Source organism: Maniola hyperantus, chromosome 25 (genome assembly GCF_902806685.2).
Source record: "Maniola hyperantus chromosome 25, iAphHyp1.2, whole genome shotgun sequence".
Classification (NCBI taxonomy): Eukaryota; Metazoa; Arthropoda; class Insecta; order Lepidoptera; family Nymphalidae; genus Maniola; species Maniola hyperantus.
The window spans coordinates 8,086,990-8,109,047 of record NC_048560.1 but is presented as its reverse complement, the minus strand read 5'-3'; the positions used below and the strand labels follow the sequence as shown (position 1 = coordinate 8,109,047).

The following is a 22,058-nucleotide window of genomic DNA, read 5'->3' as shown; positions in this document are numbered from 1 at the left end:
ACAAATCAATTGATGGGTCAACTTCCAGAAGCGAGGTTAAAACCAAGCAAACCTTTCAAATCAGCAGGCGTTGACTACGCAGGACCTATTAATATACGTTTTTCTCCTGGACGCGGATCAAAATCATATAAAGGCTACATCTGCTTATTTGTTTGTATGGTAACACGTGCCATACACCTAGAAGCAGTTACTGATCTAAGTGCTAAAGGTTTTATCGCAGCCTTTCGACGTTTCACATCGAGGCGCGGCCATTGTCAGGATTTACACAGTGACAATGGCTCGAACTTTGTCAAGGCAAACAAGGAGCTACAAGCTATGCTTAACGATGCCAAATCTGAACTTCCACGTGAAATTGCACATTTATTGACTTTAGAAAACACACGATGGCACTTTATACCCCCTCAATCGCCAAATTTCGGAGGACTGTGGGAGGCTGGTGTAAGGTCAGTTAAGACACATTTAAAGAAAGTTATCGGTGATAGCACATTAACTTACGAAGAGCTGTCGACAGCACTGACTCAAATCGAAGCTTGCTTAAATTCACGTCCTTTGTCTGTCCTTAGCGACGATCCTAATGATCCACTGCCCTTGACACCAGGCCATTTCTTAGTAGGTGAACCATTACTTAACGTTAGTGATGTTAATTATTGTAATAAAAACATATCTGGTATTGAACGTTGGAATGTAACACAAAAAATGGTAAATGAATTTTGGAAGAGATGGTCAAAAGAATATTTGTTAAACTTAAGTCATAGATATAAATGGAATTCTAAGAAACCAGAACCTGATGTAAATGATATTGTCGTATTAAGAGATGATTTTTTGCCACCATCTAAATGGTTATTAGGTAAAATCATAGCCAAGCACCCCGGTCGTGATATGCTAACCCGTGTTGTAACTGTCAAATGTAAGAACGGATGTTACAAACGTCCACTAAATAAGATTTGTGTTCTCACTAAAAGTGCAATGTAATATATTCTCACGGTGGGCGGTGCTGTAGTTATAATTTAGTTTAAGTTCTTATCAAACGTTTAATTTCGCTAAATATTTTGTTAATTGATTTACTTACTCTTTCTTTTGTTATTGTTGCTTTGTTTGTACTATTGTTTGTACTATTACTATCAATATTGATATTATTGTTTAAAAGTTTATTTAGATTCAGTTTAACTTTGTTTGAGATTGTAACAATTACTATTCTGCTCACTCTTTTTTGGTTAAGTTTTACTTTTTGTTTAACGTTATATTGAAGGACAAGTCCTTGGTGGGCGGAATGTTTAGATATGTTGTTCATAGATGTCGCTGTCCATGAAATCTAGGATATTAACTCGCAGCGATTGACATTAGTGTATGTGACACTGTCAGTGACTTGTACAACGTGATTTTCAGAAAATATAACACACCGTTTTAAAAGGTTATCGTAGTTTTATTGGTTTAACGGTAATAAGTGTGAATCTTAAAGTTAAAACGCAAATACAGAACCGTGAGCTAACAGTAGCTATCATTTATCTACGTAGGTACCCAGTGACACTCGCGCCATCAAAACAAATCTTAAGACGTAGCTATCATTTATCTACGTAGGTACCCAGTGACACTCGCGCCATCAAAACAAATCTTAAGACGTAGCTATCATTTATCTACGTAGGTACCCAGTGACACTCGCGCCATCAAAACAAATCTTAAGACGTAGCTATCATTTATCTACGTAGGTACCCAGTGACACTCGCGCCATCAAAACAAATCTTAAGACGTAGCTATCATTTATCTACGTAGGTACCCAGTGACACTCGCGCCATCAAAACAAATCTTAAGACGTAGCTATCATTTATCTACGTAGGTACCCAGTGACACTCGCGCCATCAAAACAAATCTTAAGACGTAGCTATCATTTATCTACGTAGGTACCTAGTGACACTCGCGCCATCAAAACAAATCTTAAGACGTAGCTATCATTTATCTACGTAGGTACCCAGTGACACTCGCGCCATCAAAACAAATCTTAAGACGTAGCTATCATTTATCTACGTAGGTACCCAGTGACACTCGCGCCATCAAAACAAATCTTAAGACGTAGCTATTATTTTTCAAAATCGGTTGAGTCGTTGAGTAGTTACGAGCGGACATATGAAGACACATGAGGCGGGGGGACTCCCCCCACACCCGCACCGGGTTAGCGCAGGGGCTGTGCGGCTGTGCACTGTGCAGACCCTGTGTGACGGGGACCGTTGCCGATCTATTGTGATCACGCCCCGTCCAGTGACAGTTCCGTCCGTCCTGACAGTCGCCAGTGGCTCTACCGCGGTTGTTTGACAGCTACAATGTCACGTTCACAATCATCTCTGATTGGTTAATGCTCCCTCACTATTGGCCACAATGCATTAATGCTCATTGTTGCAACAAGAATCGCACAAATTCAGCCAATCAGAACAATAGGCTACTTGACAATTTTTTTAAGTTGGTCTTAAATGGTTAATATTTGTCCTATTATATCAAAAAAATTAACACTATATTTTTTTGCGCCCTAAAAACCGTAAAACTTTAATTTAAAAAAATATTTTTCTTAGACAGGTGAAAACACTGTCGGCCATGTTTGGCCGATAGATTATCTGTGCTCTGACGTCATGCATTTGTAAACAACAGTATAACCACAGGGTTATAACCACAGGGTTATACTGTTGTTTACAAATGCATGACGTCAGAGCACAGATAATCTATCGGCCAAACATGGCCGACAGTGTTTTCACCTGTCTAAGAAAAATATTTTTTTAAATTAAAGTTTTACGGTTTTTAGGGCGCAAAAAAATATAGTGTTAATTTTTTTGATATAATAGGACAAATATTAACCATTTAAGACCAACTTAAAAAAATTGTCAAGTAGCCTATTGAGATTGTAATAATGATTGATGCAGGTTTTAGACAATCGCCCCGCAGGAACACATATACATACAAACATTTGGGTATTGTGAAACTCACCTCGATTTCGACTTGGCAGATCCTGAGCGGGATCGTGATTTGGATCGCGATCGGGACTTGGAGCGCGATCGCGATCGGGAGCCGGAGCGCGAGCGAGATCTCGACCTGGACTTGGACCTGGAGCGAGACTTGGACCTGGACCTGGAGCGAGACTTGGACCTCGAGCGAGATCGCGATGCGGACTTGCGGGATCTCGATCGCGAGCGACTCGCTCGGTCGCGCGCTGCGACATACATAACATATTTGACACGATTCAATTATTCAAAAGTGAATTTCATGTTCAACAATTGGGGATAATGTCAAAAATATTATTTTTAAGAATTATTAATAGTATAATATAATAAGTATCGTCCAAAATTAGTGAAATCCACGTCCACTGTTAGTTTTAAGTTTGCTAACCATTTTAAATTAACTATTTAACTAAAAAAGTACGTCAAACATTAATGACGTCACATCTGTGTATTTCATAGGAGCTCCCTTACTGAGTGATCGTTTTGACGTTAGATAAATAGTCGCCGATGTCACCCTACTTCCATTACGTGCTGTAACGGCATCTGAATCACTTACCGACAGACTTGGCTCTGGAAGGTGGCCGCGACTCGGAGCGCGAGCCTGAAAACGTCATACAAGAGAGTTACTGTCATTTATCTTCTATTTTCGTTTTTAGGGCTCCTTATCTGAAGACTAGACCCTATCACTAAGCCTCCGCTGTCCCCCCCGTCCCCTGTCCCCCCCCGTCCCCTGTCCGTCCGTCTGAACCATGACAGGTAGAGAGTCGAAACTTATACAGAATGTGTATTACTGTAGACATTATAACAACAAACAATAAAAATTTCAAAATAGTCGCCACGAAAATAAAAATAAAAATTAAAAAGTATTATTTCATGTATCATGCTCAAAGTTTCATTAAATGAAAATTATTACTTACAAGCTGATGCCCGCGACTTCGTCCGCGTGGATTTAGGGTCTTAACAATCCCCTGGGAACGCTTTGGTTTGTCGGGACAAAAGTAGCCTATATCACTCTCCAGGTCTTTGAATATACCCGTGCAAACAATATACCCATGCAAACAATATACCCGTGCAAACAATATACCCGTGCAAACAATCACGTCAATCGGTTGCTCTGTTGCGACGCCATCGAAGGACAAACCAATAACCCAACAAGTGTGTAAGTCGCGGGCGTCAGCGAGCCTGTCTTGTACTACTGACCGGGCCTGTCCTGTCCCGTGCCGCGCTCGGCGGGCGCCTGGCGAGGCGAGGCTCCCGGTGACTTGCTCTTCGACTTCGATTGTCGCGTAGCGCTGCGGGATCTCGACTTCCTAGGGGAGCCACTTCTGGATCGGGATTTGGCGTGCGACTCGCTCCTCGATCGGGACTCGACCGGAGACCCACTGCGCGAGTGAGACTTCGCGGGCGACCCGCTGCCGGAGCGCGCCCTGGACCCGCTTCTGGATCTCGCCTTCGACGCGGCCGAGCCGCTCCGAGATCTACATTTTCTGGGAGACGCACTTTTAGATCTAGATTTTCTCGGAGACCTACTTTTAGATCTAGATTTTCTCGGAGACCCGCTTTTAGATTTGGATTTTCTTGGAGAACCGCTCCTAGACTTTCTCGATGATCCACTTCTGGATCTAGATTTTCTTGGCGAGCCGCTTTTAGATTTGGATTTTCTTGGAGAACCGCTCCTAGACTTTCTCGATGACCCGCTTCTGGATCTAGATTTTCTCGGCGAGCCACTTCGAGACCTAGATTTACGTGAACCACTTCCGGATCTATGAGATCCTGCACTGTGGGAGCGAGCAGATTTGGCGGATCCGCTCCGAGATCTGGCAGACTTCGCGGATCCGGATCTGGCAGATTTGGCGGATCCACTCCGAGATCTGGCAGACTTCGCGGATCCAGATCTGGCAGATTTGGCGGATCCACTTCGGGATCTTCCCGATTTGGCGGACCCGCTTCGAGATCTGGCGGATTTAGCGGAGCCACTCCTGGAGCGAGGGGATTTGGGTGAGCCACTCCTGGACTTGGCGGAGCGCGAGGAGGCGCGCGAGCCGCTGCGGGAGCGCGAGGACGACTTGGAGCGCGACTTGGACGCGCTGCGAGACCTGGAGCCCGACTTGGAGCGAACCGACCCATCGTGGGACATTTTGGAGTCTGATTCTACCTATATGTGAAACAAATAGGCTTTACAAGTGCTAATATGATACGCATTACAATACTGAAGTACACATAAAGTAAACTTACAGATCTGCTGCGGGATCTGCTTACAGACCTCCGCCCGTCTGAAACAAAACGTTAATTCATGTTATTTTTGCATTGTAGCCAATCAGATTTTCTTGCAGCGTCTTGAATTTGCAAATATGTGTAAACAGTGTACATTTTAACTAATCAAAAAGGTACGCACAATAGATGGAAACGTTCAAGTGCGGAAACCAGCCCAGAGCAGAGAAGAAGAAAACAAAAAGGTACAGGTTGAGGGGCCGGCTTGATTTGTAAATAACAGCAACTTCTACAACATCTGACCCAATAGTGAGAATGTCAGGGGGTCCGAGGCGATGGCACCATCACACTGCACATGTCAAACTATGGTCCTCCTGCAGGGAACTGCACAACTTGTGATCAAACATGCCCATTAAAGATCAACAGGAATTTTTAAAAATAGTTGTCCCGTTGAGTCAGTGTTAGACATGGGGGTGGCCGGTGGGACTCAACGGGCATAACCCGACCTACATACTTACTTTATTCTGTTATTCATACAAATATTAAATTTTTTGCTCTTAGTACAGGAAAATAATAATAACACTGTTTCTGTTCACTACAGTAGTCATGTACAGAGTGTTACTTAACAATTCAGTTGAAGTGAGCAGCTACCTCAGAACAAGGACTATTGCAAGTAGCCCTATTGTGACACTTTCTGTTAGGTGTTAGGGCATCAGGACTGCTGATGCCCATTTGGACTTATGGCATACAGCTGTAAGGCTGTACCAAAAAAAGTAACATTCAAATCATCCAACGGTTCCAAAACAAAGTACTCAGGAATATTGTAAATGCACCCTGGTACATCAGAAATGACGATATTCATCAGGACCTTCAAATAGAATACGTCCATAAAGGTATCACCAAATTTGCCAAAGCCCACGACTATAGGCTTCACCACCACGTTAACGTCGAAGCAATCCAGCTGCTTGACGTAACGGAAACAGTGAGAAGACTAAAAAGGACTAGAGATAAGTGATAGTCAACATAGTGTAAGTGCTGAAAGAACACGTGAACAAAGTGTTGTGGTCAAAGATGCGTCAGTGGACAATTTCTTAGTATATAAGATAATTTATAAGTTTAGGTTAAAATAAAATTACTTATTAGTCATACATTAGGCTAGATCGTAATATAATTGAGTAGCTAATTGGCACTCACCAATAAGGAAAAAAAAAATCTGTTAGAGCGAGATAGCTAAATGCATTTAAGCTCTTATTAGAACGTGACAAAATGATTATGTTTTGTCCTTATCACCGTGACCACTTTTTTTGTTTGCCAAAATGTATTTGTACGTGAGTATTTGGCAAACAACGTGAAGTGAGGTTATGTTGACTCAAGTATTGTTAATAAATAATTGATTTGTTTTGTTGTTTTTGTTTTTGAAGTAATTGTGCAATGGTGGGTTGCAGTATACTAGGCTACAATAGCCGAAGCGAACGTAAAATAGACGGAATAACATTTCACAAGCTTGCAATGCTTGCATTGCTTGAGCGAGAGGGACTGAGGGGGCCACAGCCACGTCAGTTGCATATCTGTACCTACATATCTGTGGCACCTACAGACTACAGTCCAGTCCACACATTGTGCTGCTTGGACCAAAGAGTATATAATCACTAGGTACGTTTCTTGGACACAAACAATTTGAGGTTACCTTCTTATCAAGGTCCATGTTTACTTTCTATTACATTTTTAGAGTGCAAAACAATACACAGATACTTCGTGCCGCCGCTAACAGACTTTTAGCATGATATACTATAAAGATTGCATTTTATTTTTAATTCGGCGCTTGAACATTATTGATTCATGTCAGTTGTCGAGTTGTAAGAGCTGTGGAACCGAGTATGGAACGACTAAACATCGGCTAAAATGTAGTTTAACTGTTGAAACTATCCGCTTCTTAGGCAAATAGAGGCTTGTAAGATATTGAATAAAAAACAAATTTACCTGTATCGACATCCATCTTTCTCTAAGCGTGTTCAAATATCTGAAATGTAGCAATGCTTTATAATTTATTTCAGACTTTTATGCACTGATTTAACCAAACCATTGATGGACACACATTTGGCCACGTAACTATGGAGCCAATGATATCAAAAATCACAAATAAAAACGTATTTTATCCACAAAAATCAAAATATAATGAACATAGACATACAACATAGAGTAGGAATTACAGGTATACAGTGATACACATAGAGATAGTATACATCATAGAGATAGTATCATCATTCATCTAAGGTATACATTCATCCAAGTGTCTCTCTATGGTATACATATTAATCTATGGAATTAGGATTATGAAAAACAATAGAGTTATGCAGAAAATATAAATATAGAGGGAACAGCATAGATTAAGGATTCTTCACTATGTGACCAGAGACATGCTAATATGGTCATTAAAACGTAGTGATTATATTCTCTTTGGTCATATTAGGTTCCTTCTACGTGGGTTGACGTGGGTCGAATGTAGGTATTCTGTGGGGTCGATGGTTGGGTGTATGGGTACATGAAATGTCAAAATGGTCAAAAGTCAAAACAATAATATACTTTGATCACAGAGACTTTGATCGTAACAAGACTCAACAAAACAATAATGTTTTATTTTATTACAAATATTCTCTTAATGTAGACCTTTGTGCTAATTGCAATAATGGAAGAGGACAACAAATTGCCACTAAAACGTGTCGAGCTATCGTTGACGAAGTTCAACGAAGTGGCGATCCCACACCACTTGGACTTGCTTCGACAACACAAAGCCAATATCATAAAGGTACCTAATGAAATTCCTATGATTTTTATCAATTGTGAAACATTAGGAAAGGAAAATTCTTAATAATAGAAAAGTAGCGCGTAGGTAATAATGACGGCTTCGACGTCACGAAGGTCTATTAATAATGTTTTTGGACAAGGTTAAACTATGAAACTTTTCTATTATTATATTATTTCTTTGTTATGCCAGATTTAGACCGATAGTTTCGTTGGATCGAAAGTCTAAAGAGAGTAGTAGTAAAGAATATATTCCTTGGCAAGGAATTGCTGTTGTAGTATATTCAGTATTCACTTGCCTCTCAATATAAGCCATCGATATATAAAAGCATACAGCTGATAGCATAGATCTTATGATGTTTATCTGTAACCTTTCCATGACTAAATCTTTTCACCAATCTTGTTGAAATTTAGTAATAGAAATAACTGGTTTCTGGAGATAAATATTTTCAAGACCCATTTTTCTGTTAAATCACCGTTAGGTCCGGCGATGGGAGTGCTCGATGCTGGGATGAATAGACAGGTGGTCGGGACTTCATTCCTTGCGAAGGATGTATATAGATCCATAACTCAAATATCTAGAGGCAAGTCTCCGGGTCATGATGGACTGAGCATCGAGCACCTTCAGCATGCCGGATCTCATATTTGTAGAGTACTGGCTATGTTCTATTCGCTGTGCGTGAGCCATTCTTACTTGCCGCACAACCTTATGAAAACAGTTATAGTACCCATTGTGAAAAATAAGACTGGTGACTTGGCTGACAAAAGTTACTACAGGCCAATTTCTCTTGCCACTGTCATGTCCAAGGTTTTTGACGGTTTGCTTAATGCACAGTTGAACAAATATGTAGCACTTCATGACAACCAGTTTGGGTTTCGTCCTCAACTTTACAGCAGGCACCGGTTAACACCTGAAAAATGTAATTAAAAAAGGAAATAATTAAACTGCATCGGAAAAATTATAATATGTAACTGATAATAATTATACTAGTATCTATAATATTACATAAATCCGCATAATATCATAACCCACAAGCACGCACTCACGCATACTCTCTCCCACACACAAACACACACCCACACACACACAGACACACATACACTCACACATACACACACACATACATATGTTGTGAATCACCTACTAGGTATTTTTACTAGTTAATTGACTTTTATATTTTCATATTATTATATTATTGTAAAGCTTGTTTAAATTATCAAACGTACTGTTATAAATCTGTAAAAAATTGTAATCCTATTTGGCCTTATTTTCAGTCTGTTATTATGTAAAATTATATTGTATAGTAAAGAAGACATTGGTACTGATTCTGAACACAACCAAATTTTAGAGTATTCGCATCCTCTTCTTAGTAATGTAATATGAAAAGGACAGATGCAGTTTGACAGTTTTAAATTTAATTTTTAGATGGTAAAACCTGTGATTTTAGCGCACTGTCGCGAGCCTACTGTTTAAATTTGTAGCGTGTTTTTTTTTTAATTATTTCAAAATAAAAACATTTTTACTTTTTAAGTTTAACTCAAAATTTCGATAGTACAGTACTTCTTACAGACGTAACGTAAATAGTAGGCAGGCAAAACGAGTTGCCCTCAGTAGAGGGCAACTCGTTTTGCCGTGAGGAGACATTATGTATGTATTAAGTAATGGTACTTTTTTTTGTAAAGTAGCGCTATAATCTGCTCCCTGTTTAGAGAGAGAAGAATTGTGTAAGAAAAATGTATACGCTGTGAAAAATTGTGAACAGCGAATTCAACCAGTCAAAAGGCAGAATTTGCTATTGATTACGATTTTTTTTTTTTTTGTTTATAAAGAATATTAGCCATATTAAATGACTAATATTCCCCTTTCCTCTCCAACTAAGCGTCAGGCTCGTGCTAGGAGTAGGTACCACAATAGTGCAACGGGCGGGGTTTGAACTGTCGACCTTTCGGTTTTCAGTCCACTCCTTTACCGGTTGAGCTATTGAGGATTACAGTGAATACGTCTTTCTGGACATAATTGGGGGCTGGCCTGCTAAACATTTTACCACTCGGCAACTGTACTCCGCGTCTGCAGTACGAGCAGCTGGGGCAGTACGCGCGCGTGCGCTCGGAGCAGACGCACGCGCGGCGCGTGGCGGCGCAGCTGCGCTCGCTGCTGGGCGAGCTGGAGGCGCTGCGTAGGCAGGTGCGCGCCGCCGACGTGCCGCGCTTCGACCGCCTCACCGAGCGCGCCCGCGACCATACGCTCAGGGCCATCATGGACTACCTGGGTGCGTAGCTATTGTCCGTTCACTTCACGGTTGACGTTATGTTGGCACCATTGCTTTGTTTGCTTTATTCCGTACAACTATAGGGTTTATTGCAATGGTGCCAACGTAGCGTCAGGCGCCAAGTTATAGTGAACCGAAAACATTACACAATGAACTTTGGACATAATGGTTGTAACGGAACAATAGGGGTTTTTACCCTTTTTTGAAAAGTGTCTTTTTTTGATCATAATGTGATAATAAACTACCAAAAAAATTGCAAAATTTTTATTTAATTGTATTGATATGTAGGTTTTTTTATAGCACGACTATATGAAAAATTCCGAAAACTGAATTTGTACTTATATTACCTACAAAAAAATAGACACAAGAGCTGGTGCTTATTTCGCTCAACGGTTGAGCCTTGCCGTTCAGCGAGGTAATAGCGCCAGTGTTTTGGGTACAATGCCCATAAATTACCATTTGGACGGCGTATATTTTTTGTAAATATAATTTTTTTAGTGATAAGTTTTTTCTGTATGTATATACTAGGTATATATAGTTTTTTTTGTATTGAAACAAATAGTCGAAACGTGGTATGTATGTCTGTCTGTCTCACAAAAAAAATTTAAATGTGTTCACGAAAAAATTATTTTACTAAATTACATAATAGATGGCGCAGTCATTCATTAACTTGCAGTGTTCCACATATTAAGAGTGTTAGCTGTACCTTTTACGATGGTACGGAACTCTTCGTGTGCGAGTCCGACTTCCACTTAACTGGTTTTAAGATTTTTTTATCGCTTGGTGTAAAATTATTATGGTGTTAAGTGTTTTGAACAACACATGAAATTGGTGGTATCATTGCTAAAGCCCAAATACCTATATTTACCTGCTACATTTATGCGTCTAATGCATCGGGGAGGAAACCGCCCGCACTAACCCGGCGCGGGAGGCGTGCGGGTGTGCCCGGTCTCCATCTCAACCTGTCGCGGACTGTAGCTCTGTGTTTGTGTTGTGTTTGTAGGTGTGATAGAGCGCAGTTGTATCGCGCTGGCGCGTGACGCGGAGGCGCGGCCGCGGGGAGTGCGGGGTGAGACGCCGCGCATGTCTAGCGGCTGATCCTTTGTCGCGCTCGAATCTTAACCAATTTATTTATATTCGACACGACATTTTCATTATAATATCTAAACTAAGCTTTAACAGAATGATTTACAATAATGAAACTACATGCAGCTTCTTTCGAGTCAACATTTCACAATAATATCTCAATATCATAAATATAAACTTCATTTTAAAAATCCATAGAAATTCAAATTTTAATCAGTGTAAGAAATGCATGATTGTTATGTGGGAGATTTCAATCAGCATGTAAAGTAACCAATACTCACAAAATAATGTGAATTGTGAGCCGCGATATTCTATGAAATACTGGAATGTGACGTCACATCATAATGACGTACTTTTTTAGTTTAATCGATAATTTAAAATGGTTATTACACTTAAAAAGAACAAAAGATGTGGATATTACGTGTTTTGGAAGACCCTCTATTTAATAATCACTGAGAAATAATTTATTTTTGACTTGACGCTGATATAAATATCTCTTTTTAAGTGAAACTTAAGTCTGGACAAAGTCAAAGTGTACACGGTGAAATTTTATTGGTTTCAAAAATTCGCGAACCAGTAGTAGTTCCCCGCTACGTCATTTCAAGACAGCGCGGTTGTCACGTGGTGGTGCCGGCCACTACCAATGTTTCTCACAGATTCGAGTTTGTGTTAAGACATTTTTTTTATCCAAAAAAAGTGCCTAGTTTTCCAAAATAACAAAGTGTACGGCGATTCACTTAGCTACAGCTCTAAATTTTGTAAAATTTCACTGTGAGTGTACTTTGACTTTACTCAGACTTATGTTTCACTAATCATCTCAAGCTAAGTCCGAGCTCTGTTATCACGTGTCCAATCCCCCGCGTCAGATTCGTCGCCGATGAGCATATCGCGCGAGGCACGCGGCGCGGACGCGGCGGCGTCCACCGACTCGGTGGGGCTGGTGGCGCACTGCGCGGAGCCCGAGCAGATCCAGCTGCAGGTCGACGAGAAGGTCAGTGCCGGGCGGTACTCGTACAGATAAATTCACGTGTCCAATCCCCCGCGTCAGATTCGTCGCCGATGAGCATATCGCGCGAGGCACGCGGCGGCGTCCACCGACTCGGTGGGGCTGGTGGCGCACTGCGCGGAGCCCGAGCAGATCCAGCTGCAGGTCGACGAGAAGGTCAGTGCCGGGCGGTACTCGTACAGATAAATTCACGTGTCCAATCCCCCGCGTCAGATTCGTCGCCGATGAGCATATCGCGCGAGGCACGCGGCGGCGTCCACCGACTCGGTGGGGCTGGTGGCGCACTGCGCGGAGCCCGAGCAGATCCAGCTGCAGGTCGACGAGAAGGGCCTCGTCACCCACAGTCGGGCGAGCTACGAGCTAGTCATCCAACATACCTTTGTCTCAGGAGCTGGAGCTGCGATCGCGCGAGGCGGCGCTGCGCGGCTGGCGCGAGCTGCAGCGCGAGGTGCGCGCGCTGCACGAGGCGTGGCAGCACGTGCAGGCCGCCGCGCTGGCGTCGCGCGACCAGGTGCGTAGTGCGTGTCTAATACTGAACGATAACCATTATCAAACTGCAGATTATGTCGAATCACGTGAAGCGTGAGGGCAATGTACGATATTTTCTGCCGTGTAAATGTTGCTGCGCGATTGCGGGAGAATGACAGCTACAATTATTGCTTGATGTTAAGATTTTAAATACAAGAGCAACAGCGACTCGGACTTACGGACTTCTGCGGGGTGATTCGCTAACTCAAATCAACGAAGAAGTATATATTAACGAGTAACGTTTAGTTGGTGCGACGCGCAGGTCAGCGCGGTCGCGCACGACGTGCACAGCGCGGCGCACGACGTGCACGCGGCGCGCTCCACGCTTGCCGCCGCCGAGAGGTGAGTGCAACACTGAACGTACGTTGACTTTGCTCAGACTTAAGTTTCAGTTAAGACGAGACTGCGTTATATCGCTTACATCGATCTGTCTTGTCTTATACAGGGTGTAACCAGAATGCTAGCAAAAACGAACACAGGTGACAGTACTGATGATTACTGATAAAATACGACAAATAAACGTAAAAAATATATTTAAAAACCCGCCAAGTGCGAGTCAGACTCGCGCATCAAGGGTTCCGTACTACAGTCGTATTTTTTCGAGATTTTGCACAATCAGTAGTTTTTTATAGTTCATCATGTATTATTTGTTCATACATCTAATGACACTAGAGGTCAAAGAACGTTGTGTAAATAGGCCACTCTGGTCAATGCACTGTTACTAACATACTAACAATCTATGGATCTATGAATGGTCTGAAATAAACCTCATTCACTCTCCTTGCAGCAGTACAAAAAAATGCTGCATCAGTATATTGATGCAGCATTATAAACTCGTATGCTTCTTCGTAATTTTTCTTATTTTTCTTGTTTTATGTAATATTTAGTACTATTGTAAATTGCAGTGTTTTTATTTTTAATCTTCTTAAATATATAAAAGGAAAAGGTGACTGACTGACTGACTGACTGACTGACTGATCTATCAACGCACAGCTCAAACTACTGGACGGATCGGGCTGAAATTTGGCATGCAGATAGCTATTATGACGTAGGCATCCGCTAAGAAAGGATTTTTGAAAATTCAACTCCTAAGGGGGTTAAATAGGGGTTTGAAATTTTGTAGTCCACGCGGACGAAGTCGCGAGCATAAGCTAATTTTTTTCATATTTGTATTTTTAGCTTTAAGTTAAACTGGTAATCCCGCACTTGCAAACTTTTAAAATGCATGCTGGTTTGCCAGTAATTGTGTGTACACTCTAAATTTTTTCTCTGTGAATTGTAATTGTTATTTTATAATATGTGTACTATCTGTTGGCAAACCAATAAAATAAAATAAAAAATAAAAATAAAACGTTTATTTATTTATTTATAATGCCCCATTGACCCGAATTTTGCACGCTATACATTGCAGGTTTGACAAATACTAAATCACTAAACCTACAAGTTATCTTGTGCAAATGGTTATGGGCATTGGATTGTGTGCAGGCAGTATTTTGCCAGCGTTCTGATTACACCCCGTATACTTAAGCCTGAGCAAAACAATCGGCGTGTATTTGTTCGGTTCAGACTGAAGGCGGGCGCGTACGGCGTGTGCGGCGCGCTGGCGGGCGCGCTGCTGGCGGGGCCGGCGGGCGTGCTGCTGGGCGTCAAGGCGGGGCTGGCCGTGGGGCTGGCGGCCAGCGGGCTCGGCTACCTGGGCGGCGCGGGGCTCGCGCGCGTGCGCCGCCCCTCCGTGCCCGCCCTGCCGCCGCCCGACGACAAGAAGCAGCTCTAGCGACAACATCGTGCTGTGGCGCGCTGCTCTCCGTTGACAACAACAGGGTACTTTACCCCGTTTTTGAAAAGTGTCTTAGCATGGTATTTTACACCGAGTGAGAAAAATCTAAAAATGTATTTATATATATTTATACAAGATAAGTATTAGCAAACAAACAATAGTCAAGAAAATAACAGCATTTTCTTAGTAAAATTCATAACCTACAATTTACAAGTATAGTTCATGTGGCGTCGCATTCGGAATTCATCATAGCGGCTACACACAGTACACAGTTTCGTGCGTTTCCAATATTTGTAGAACAGGTAAAAAAGTGAAACCTTTAAAATTCATTGATTAAACTGATACAATATTAACATTTTTCGTTTGCTGATTGCCGATCGATCTATCGATCTATCGATCTATCGATACTATCTTGTTTATACATTTTTAGATATTTTATCGCTTGGTGTAAAATACCTACCCTATTATTGCAATTTTTTTATATTTCACAGCATTTATTTGACAGCAACATGAACTGTTGCTGTCAAATAAAAAATCATAGCATACATTTTGATTTGTCAGCAAAATGTAGAAGCTAAGTACTATCATAATAATAGTGATGATAGCATAAATGGTCTCTCTTTATCAATTGTATATAATTGTTAGTGTTATAAATTATAATACTTGTTACGCTTGTAGATAAATAATACATTCTTTTGTAAAGCTGTTTACAAATTATATCGTAAGATTCTCTTTTTGTGTTGTACGTTTTGTTCCTCCTTTAAATGTAAGGGTGGTTAAGAGTAAAGAAAAGTTAGGAACTGGGTTCCTATGGAACCTTAAATATGGGATAAATACATATATGAATTGCATGATTGACGCTGGTTCCCTGGGAACGGGGACGGGCGCTAATGTGGGACGCAACTTGCGTTGACACATTGGCCCCGTGTCATATCAGGAAGACAGCATCAAGACCGGGAGCCGCAGCAGAAACAGCTGAAAACGGCAAGCGGCGCAAGTATGCCTCTCTTATAGAGAGTTACATTTTTGTGCCGTTTGCCGTGGAGACCCTGGGGCCATGGAGTCTTAGTGCTAAAAATTTTTTACGAGACATTTCACCGCGATTAATAGCCTCAACTGGTGACAGAAGGGCTGGCTCATTTTTTGCGCAGCGGATCAGCCTAGCTGTCCAGCGCGGAAATGCAGCCAGTATTCTTGGCACCATTCCACGCGGTCATGATTTATATAGTAATTAGATAAGGCTAGCTTTAAGTTTTATTGTATTAAAAAAAAAAAAACATAACTAATAAAAAAAAAAAAAAAAAAAAAAAAGAATTGCATTTCCAATTAAATTTTTATTTATTGTACAAAGTAAAGAATGAAGTGAAAGATTTTATTATACCTAATAGGTACAAGTTACAACATTTTAATGTTAATAATTCTTCTTTAATTTATTGATTACTCAGTAAAGTTATCCTGTATTGTTTTTCGAGTTGTAAATAGATATATACAAAAGGGCTGTAAAATCTTTTTTAAATTATTAAATATTTTGACCAGATTGTTGTCTTTTTATTTCAGGAAACCCTTGGTTAGTTTATGATGCTGATGGTTCATAAAATAAATAACTTGTATAGTGTGGGTAAAGGGGCAGTTATTAGTGGGTGTACTATAGTACAAATAGGTAGTTAAGAATTCTATTGTAGGAAGGCATTGTGCCTTTGACCGAGGGGAGGTCCCAGATGCCTTTGACCAAAGGCACTCGTGCGCTTACCGACACTCACTGCTTGCTTGTTTGCTCAATTTAATCAAATGCAAATGCACGATTACAGTATTCAGTCAAATAACACGCACTTCACTAAATAGTAGGTACTTAAAGAAAAACAATATGTTGGCTTTCATACTTTAATGCCATGATTATTTCCCGTCACCGACCAGAAATAAAAGTTTGCCGTGTCGACCAGACGAACGGTCGACACTCGACATCATATACATATTAATCTATGCTCGACATCTTTTATTGCTCGACATCGACGACACGACATATTACACTAGCGGCACGCTATGATGGCCGGTTTGACGTTTGTCCGCTCATGAAGTTCCGTATTAATTGATAACGACTTTGAAGGAAATAATTGTATTACTTTATTGACGATAGTGATGTGCAGAGATTCATAAATTTTATCGAATGTAGTTTTAGGTTTAGGACTCAAAATTTATTTATTAAATTGATTTCTTAAATGTATACAAGTGTAGAAAAATCAGTTTGCACCATTTAAGGGGTGAATGTACTTGTGAATATGAACAATTTTCACTATGTGGACAAACCTCTGAAATCGCAAAAAAATATCAATAAATTTTTAAAAATGGAATCTAATACGATCGTCACATAGGATCGCTGGCTAGCACAACTACTACCTCCGGCAAACTCGCGTCAATGCTCAATGCAAAACAAAGCAGTTTCGAATTGACGTTGCTTCGAAAAGTATAAACTGTCAGTGCAATGCGATTGTGATATAGTTTTGACCTGGCTTTGGATTTCAAATATTGATACTGCATTACTGTTGACCCTTGCTCGTTAATTTGGACTCTGTTCAAGCCCTTTGTTGTGGATTTCGTCGATATGACCGAACGTACGCAGAGAACTGTTCTAAATAGTCAGACACGTGAGTTCCTAATACGCCTTCGTAACTATTTCGATCGTGAAGCTCAAAATGGAGGGCCAATTTTACCTATAACGTCAGTGGTTGAACGCGTAGCTGATGCGCTTAATATTGGACAACGAACTGTTAGACGGATAACTAAAAAAAAATATGGCGAGACTGGCACAGAAGAAAATAAACTTCACACACCAAAAAAGAGAAAACGAGCAAAACCAGTCGTAGGCATCGATAGCTTTGATGCCGATGCTATCCGAAGACATGTTTACGGCTACTATTTACAGAAGGAGTATCCAACAAGAAAAAAGTTGGTGCATTCACTGAAGGAAGCTGGATTATTCTTCGGTGGGGAAAGTTCTTTAACGAAGATTTTGAAGACCATTGGATTTCGATACAAAAAATGTAACAAACGCAAAATATTGATGGAAAGATTTGATATAGCGATGGCAAGGTATACTTTTTTACGGCAAGTGAAAGAAATCAAAAATTGGCAAAATGTTGTGTTCTTGGATGAAACATGGCTTAATGCTAACCATACTGTAGGCCGTTCTTGGAACGATGACACAGCAGCATCTACTTCCAAAGTTCCTGTAGGAAAAGGATCGCGACTTATAATTTGTCACGCCGGAACCATCAACGGGTTTGTCGAAGGTTCTCTCATGGCTTTTGCGTCAAAAACCACTGGAGACTATCATGAAGACATGAATGGAGAAAAGTTTACTGAATGGTTTACCTCAATGTTGTGTAGCCTCCCTGAACCATCTATTATAATTATGGACAACGCCCCATACCACTCGATGCAAATTGACAAGCCACCTGCCCAATCCCAAAAGAAAGCTGATATCGTCGCATGGCTTCGTAAAAATGGCGTAGATGCAAACATGAATATGTTAAAAGCGGAATTAGTACGTCTTTTAAAAGAAAACAAACCAACCAAGATCCGATACGTCATTGACGAAATAGCATTAGAACATGGGCACAGAGTTATACGGTTACCGCCTTACCATTGTGAGTATAATGCGATTGAGTTGGTGTGGGCTCAAATTAAGGGATATGCTGCAAGACACAATACAGAACCCCCATTTACCACAAAAAAAATGCTAAAATTATTAGAAGAAGCTTGTGAACATGTGACTAAAGGAGACTGGGAAAAGGTTGTGAATAGAACTGTTAAATTAATAAGGGAAGATTATGAAAGAGATGTGAAAATAGATAATATTATAGAAAACGAACATATAATTATTAATGTATGTGATGATAGCAGTGACGACAGTGAAAATAGTAGTATGGACGAATCTGATTAATTATGGCCTTTTGTGGCACCTTTTTCGGTATCTTTTGTATTCATATGTTTCTTGTGTGCATATAAAGTATGTATATTCATTTTCGTTCAAATATTCAGTTCGTTCAAATAAATTAAATAAACATATACATTTTTGTTTTATTAAACCTATTTAATCAGGTACAAAAACAAAACTTAATTGTTTTTTGTTCGAGAATAAATTGACATTCCACATCACTATTGTAATGTGTCAAACCGGCCATCATAGCGTGCCGCTAGTTTAATCTATGGACACGACATGGACTGGACCACAGAGTACTTTTCTCATCAGCAGCAGTCATCATATTGTACAAAAATACAACAACATTTGTAACATGTTAAGTGGTGTTTGACATATTTCTAAAGTTATCCGTTGCCATTGCAGCTGGACTTAACTTGAAAATATAATCTGTGCAAATTACAAGAACATGGCTATCCCTATTAATCTGTGAACATGGCTGACATGAAGTGAGGGCTGAACCACTGAGTAATTTGTAATGTAAATTGTGTATCTTGTCTTGTAAAGTTAAAGTCGATCTAAAATGAAAACGTTTTACTTTACTTAAAACACCCGTATTGTTGCTGAAATAAACCACTAATTTGTTACGTAATTTTAATTAATTGTTAGTGTATGTGATATATATGCAGTAGAACACAAAGTTTACGCATCAGAGTGAGCTTGGTTGCAAATTGCAAAATAGTGAAAAGGTTGATGAGTTTGCGATAAATTGTATACTAAAGTGTGAGGTGCGATGTCTTATCCGCCTCGGCCGCCGCTCGTGCCCTACGGGCTCGCGCCGGGGGTGGTGACCATGCCGATGGCTACTCACGTAAGTAAAGGATTGACAACTTTTGAACTAACATCTGATAACCTCGGCTGCACGAAAGGTACGTAGCTAACTATATAAGTTGCAAGTTTGGCTGCATAGTATCTAGGAGATACAAAAAGAATAAGAAACAAACAAGGCAAGTCAGTGTTACCATAGGAATACTGGTGCGATAGTTTTCTGGGCACCGACTGGTACCAGCCTAGCATCCTTATTGCCTTGCATTATTTTATGGTAAAACAGCGTCTACAAGTGCTATATGTGCAAGACAAGTTTCTCAGTGATATGTCTGTAGACGTATCATCAAGTAAAATTACTCACAACTGAATAACTAAAACAGCTATACTAGTGTCTCATTAGTTGTCACTTGTGAATCCTCATTAATAGGTTTGAATTTAATTTTTTTTGCATATAATATGTAGGTCTTGGAGTGATGTACCTAGGTTGTTTAAAAAATAGGGAGCAAATGAGCAGGCGGGTCACCTGATGTTAAGTGATTACTGCCGCCCATGAACATTTGCAGCACCAGAGGAACTGCCAATGCATTGCCATTGAGAAATAGCCCCACTTGTGTTGCTGTGATCAATACTTCATAGTTGTCATTGTGGGTTTGAGAGAATAACAGCTAAACTTATTGACTTGGCCATTAGTCATTACAAACAGATATACATTGATGATGAAAGGAAAAACTTACTGACTGACATCAGTGTGCTGGCTCTGGATTCTAGAATGAGATCTATAGCTTATCTGATAGCTATGCTATAAGGTTATTAATAATGTTCCTACAATGTTGGTGGCATGTCATCAGTAGATACAATGTTGGGCACTGTCACAGGTGATGGTGGGTGCGTACGGCGCGGGCGGCGCGGTGGGCGGGCGCTCCGCCCTCCTGCCCGCTCCCCCCAACCCCGGGAAGGCCGCCCATAGACAGCGCACTGCCAACGGAGCCAAAGATGTGGACGGCCCTCCAGTCACTGTTTTCATAGGTACGTAGCTCTGGATGTGATCCTCTCAATTCATCACTGGCCCACTACTGAGTTGTTATATGACTGGCAGGCAACATCTCGAGCCGCGCGCCCGACGCCATGATCCGCGCGCTGCTGGGCGCGTGCGGCGCCGTCATCAGCTGGAAGCGCGTCAACACGTTCGGCTTCTGCGAGTTCGCGGGCCCCGAGGCGGCGCTGCGCTGCGTGCGGCTGCTGCACGAGCGCACGCTGGCCGACAAGAAGCTGCTGGCGCGCACCGACGGCAAGATGCAGGCCCTCGTCGACACCTACAAGAGTAACTGTTGCTTTGTTCCACTATACATCAACTAACTATTACTTTGTTCCACTATACAAATGGTCTAACTATTACTTTGTTCCACTATACAAAGGAACTAACTATTACTTTGTTCCACTATACAAATGGTCTAACTATTTCTTTGTTCCACTATACAAAGGAACTAACTATTACTTTGTTCCATTATACAAATGAACAAACTATTACTTTGTTCTATTATACAAATGGTCTAACTATGACTTTGTTCCTCTATACAAAGGAACTAACTATTACTTTGTTCCATTATACAAATGAACAAACTATTACTTTGTTCCACTATACAAAGGAACTAACTATTACTTTGTTCCACTATACAAATGGTCTAACTATTTCTTTGTTCCACTATACAAAGGAACTAACTATTACTTTGTTCCATTATACAAATGAACAAACTATTACTTTGTTCTATTATACAAATGGTCTAACTATGACTTTGTTCCTCTATACAAAGGAACTAACTATTACTTTGTTCCATTATACAAATGAACAAACTATTACTTTGTTCCACTATACAAAGGAACTAACTATTACTTTGTTCCACTATACAAATGGTCTAACTATTTCTTTGTTCCACTATACAAAGGAACTAACTATTACTTTGTTCCATTATACAAATGAACAAACTATTACTTTGTTCTATTATACAAATGGTCTAACTATGACTTTGTTCCTCTATACAAAGGAACTAACTATTACTTTGTTCCATTATACAAATGAACAAACTATTACTTTGTTCTATTATACAAATGGACTAACTATTACTTTGTTCTATTATACAAATGGACTAACTATTACTTTGTTCTATTATACAAATGAACTAACTATTACTTTCTTCCATTATACAAATGAACTAACTATTACGTTGTTCCACTTTACAAATGAACTAACTATAACTTTGTTCCACTATAAAAATAGTCTGTATATTATTCAACTATACAAAACTTCTCAGTTATGTGTTATGCCTGTAGTGAACATGTGTAAAATGGTTGAGATGATGGTGATGGAGAAGGGTGTAACTTGTTTGCAGCGGAGCAGCGCTCGCGCATGGCCATCGGCGGCGAGCAGGCGCCCGGCACGGAGGGCGAGGGCTACCTGGACGCCAAGCAGCGCGCCGTGGACGAGGCGGCGGAGCGGCGGCTGCAGCAGCTGTACCGCGACTACCAGGAGGACATCAACAACTACGAGATCCTGCAGAAAGGTAGCTGCTACAAACCTCTAATGAAGTGTAGAATGCCCCTCCGGCATCCGTGTTTCCTGCCAAGTATAACGTAAATTCCTTCTAGGCTGCATCAG

At 40.7% G+C, this 22,058-nt stretch overlaps 3 protein-coding genes across 5 annotated transcripts in view; 2 read left to right on the top strand and 1 right to left on the bottom strand.

Moving 5' to 3' along the window:
* LOC117993755 (protein IWS1 homolog) overlaps window positions 1–7,422 on the bottom strand; it is a 31,266-nt gene extending 23,844 nt beyond the window's left edge. The window contains exons 1-5 of the mRNA XM_069507337.1: window positions 7,173–7,422; window positions 5,217–5,254; window positions 4,182–5,136; window positions 3,538–3,582; window positions 2,971–3,193 (exon numbers count right to left, since the gene is read on the bottom strand). Of these exons, the coding sequence (XP_069363438.1) occupies window positions 2,971–3,193; window positions 3,538–3,582; window positions 4,182–5,136; window positions 5,217–5,254; window positions 7,173–7,188 (1,277 nt within the window). The 5' untranslated portion in view covers window positions 7,189–7,422. The remainder of the gene's footprint in view (window positions 1–2,970; window positions 3,194–3,537; window positions 3,583–4,181; window positions 5,137–5,216; window positions 5,255–7,172) is intronic.
* Window positions 7,423–7,732: 310 nt separating this feature from the next.
* LOC117994007 (syntaxin-17-like) lies at window positions 7,733–15,221 on the top strand. 3 transcript variants are annotated; one of them, XM_069507234.1, is made up of 8 exons: window positions 7,733–7,998; window positions 10,069–10,264; window positions 11,268–11,333; window positions 12,217–12,329; window positions 12,489–12,512; window positions 12,745–12,867; window positions 13,147–13,226; window positions 14,451–15,221. In XM_069507234.1, the coding sequence occupies exons 1-8, from the start codon at window positions 7,879–7,881 to the stop codon at window positions 14,656–14,658; spliced, it is 930 nt and encodes a 309-aa protein (XP_069363335.1). In that variant the 5' UTR covers window positions 7,733–7,878; the 3' UTR covers window positions 14,659–15,221. The 3 variants fall into 3 exon arrangements, with proteins under 3 accessions (XP_069363335.1, XP_069363334.1, XP_069363336.1); XM_069507233.1 differs by lacking the exon at window positions 13,147–13,226; XM_069507235.1 differs by lacking the exons at window positions 11,268–11,333; window positions 12,217–12,329; window positions 12,489–12,512.
* Window positions 15,222–19,060: 3,839 nt separating this feature from the next.
* The window catches only part of LOC117994006 (RNA-binding protein 25), a 41,045-nt gene continuing 38,047 nt past the window's right edge, over window positions 19,061–22,058 (top strand). The window contains exons 1-4 of the mRNA XM_069507336.1: window positions 19,061–19,448; window positions 20,281–20,431; window positions 20,502–20,726; window positions 21,793–21,963. Of these exons, the coding sequence (XP_069363437.1) occupies window positions 19,371–19,448; window positions 20,281–20,431; window positions 20,502–20,726; window positions 21,793–21,963 (625 nt within the window). The 5' untranslated portion in view covers window positions 19,061–19,370. The remainder of the gene's footprint in view (window positions 19,449–20,280; window positions 20,432–20,501; window positions 20,727–21,792; window positions 21,964–22,058) is intronic.

Coding starts and splice junctions, on each gene's coding strand:
- LOC117994007 (XM_069507233.1), top strand. CDS start 7,879: ATGGAAGAGGACAACAAATTGCCACTAAAACGTGTCGAGCTATCGTTG. Junction 7,999..10,068: donor ACAAAGCCAATATCATAAAG/GTACCTAATGAA, acceptor CCGCGTCTGCAG/TACGAGCAGCTGGGGCAGTA. Junction 12,330..12,488: donor CCGAGCAGATCCAGCTGCAG/GTCGACGAGAAG, acceptor GAGCCCGAGCAG/ATCCAGCTGCAGGTCGACGA.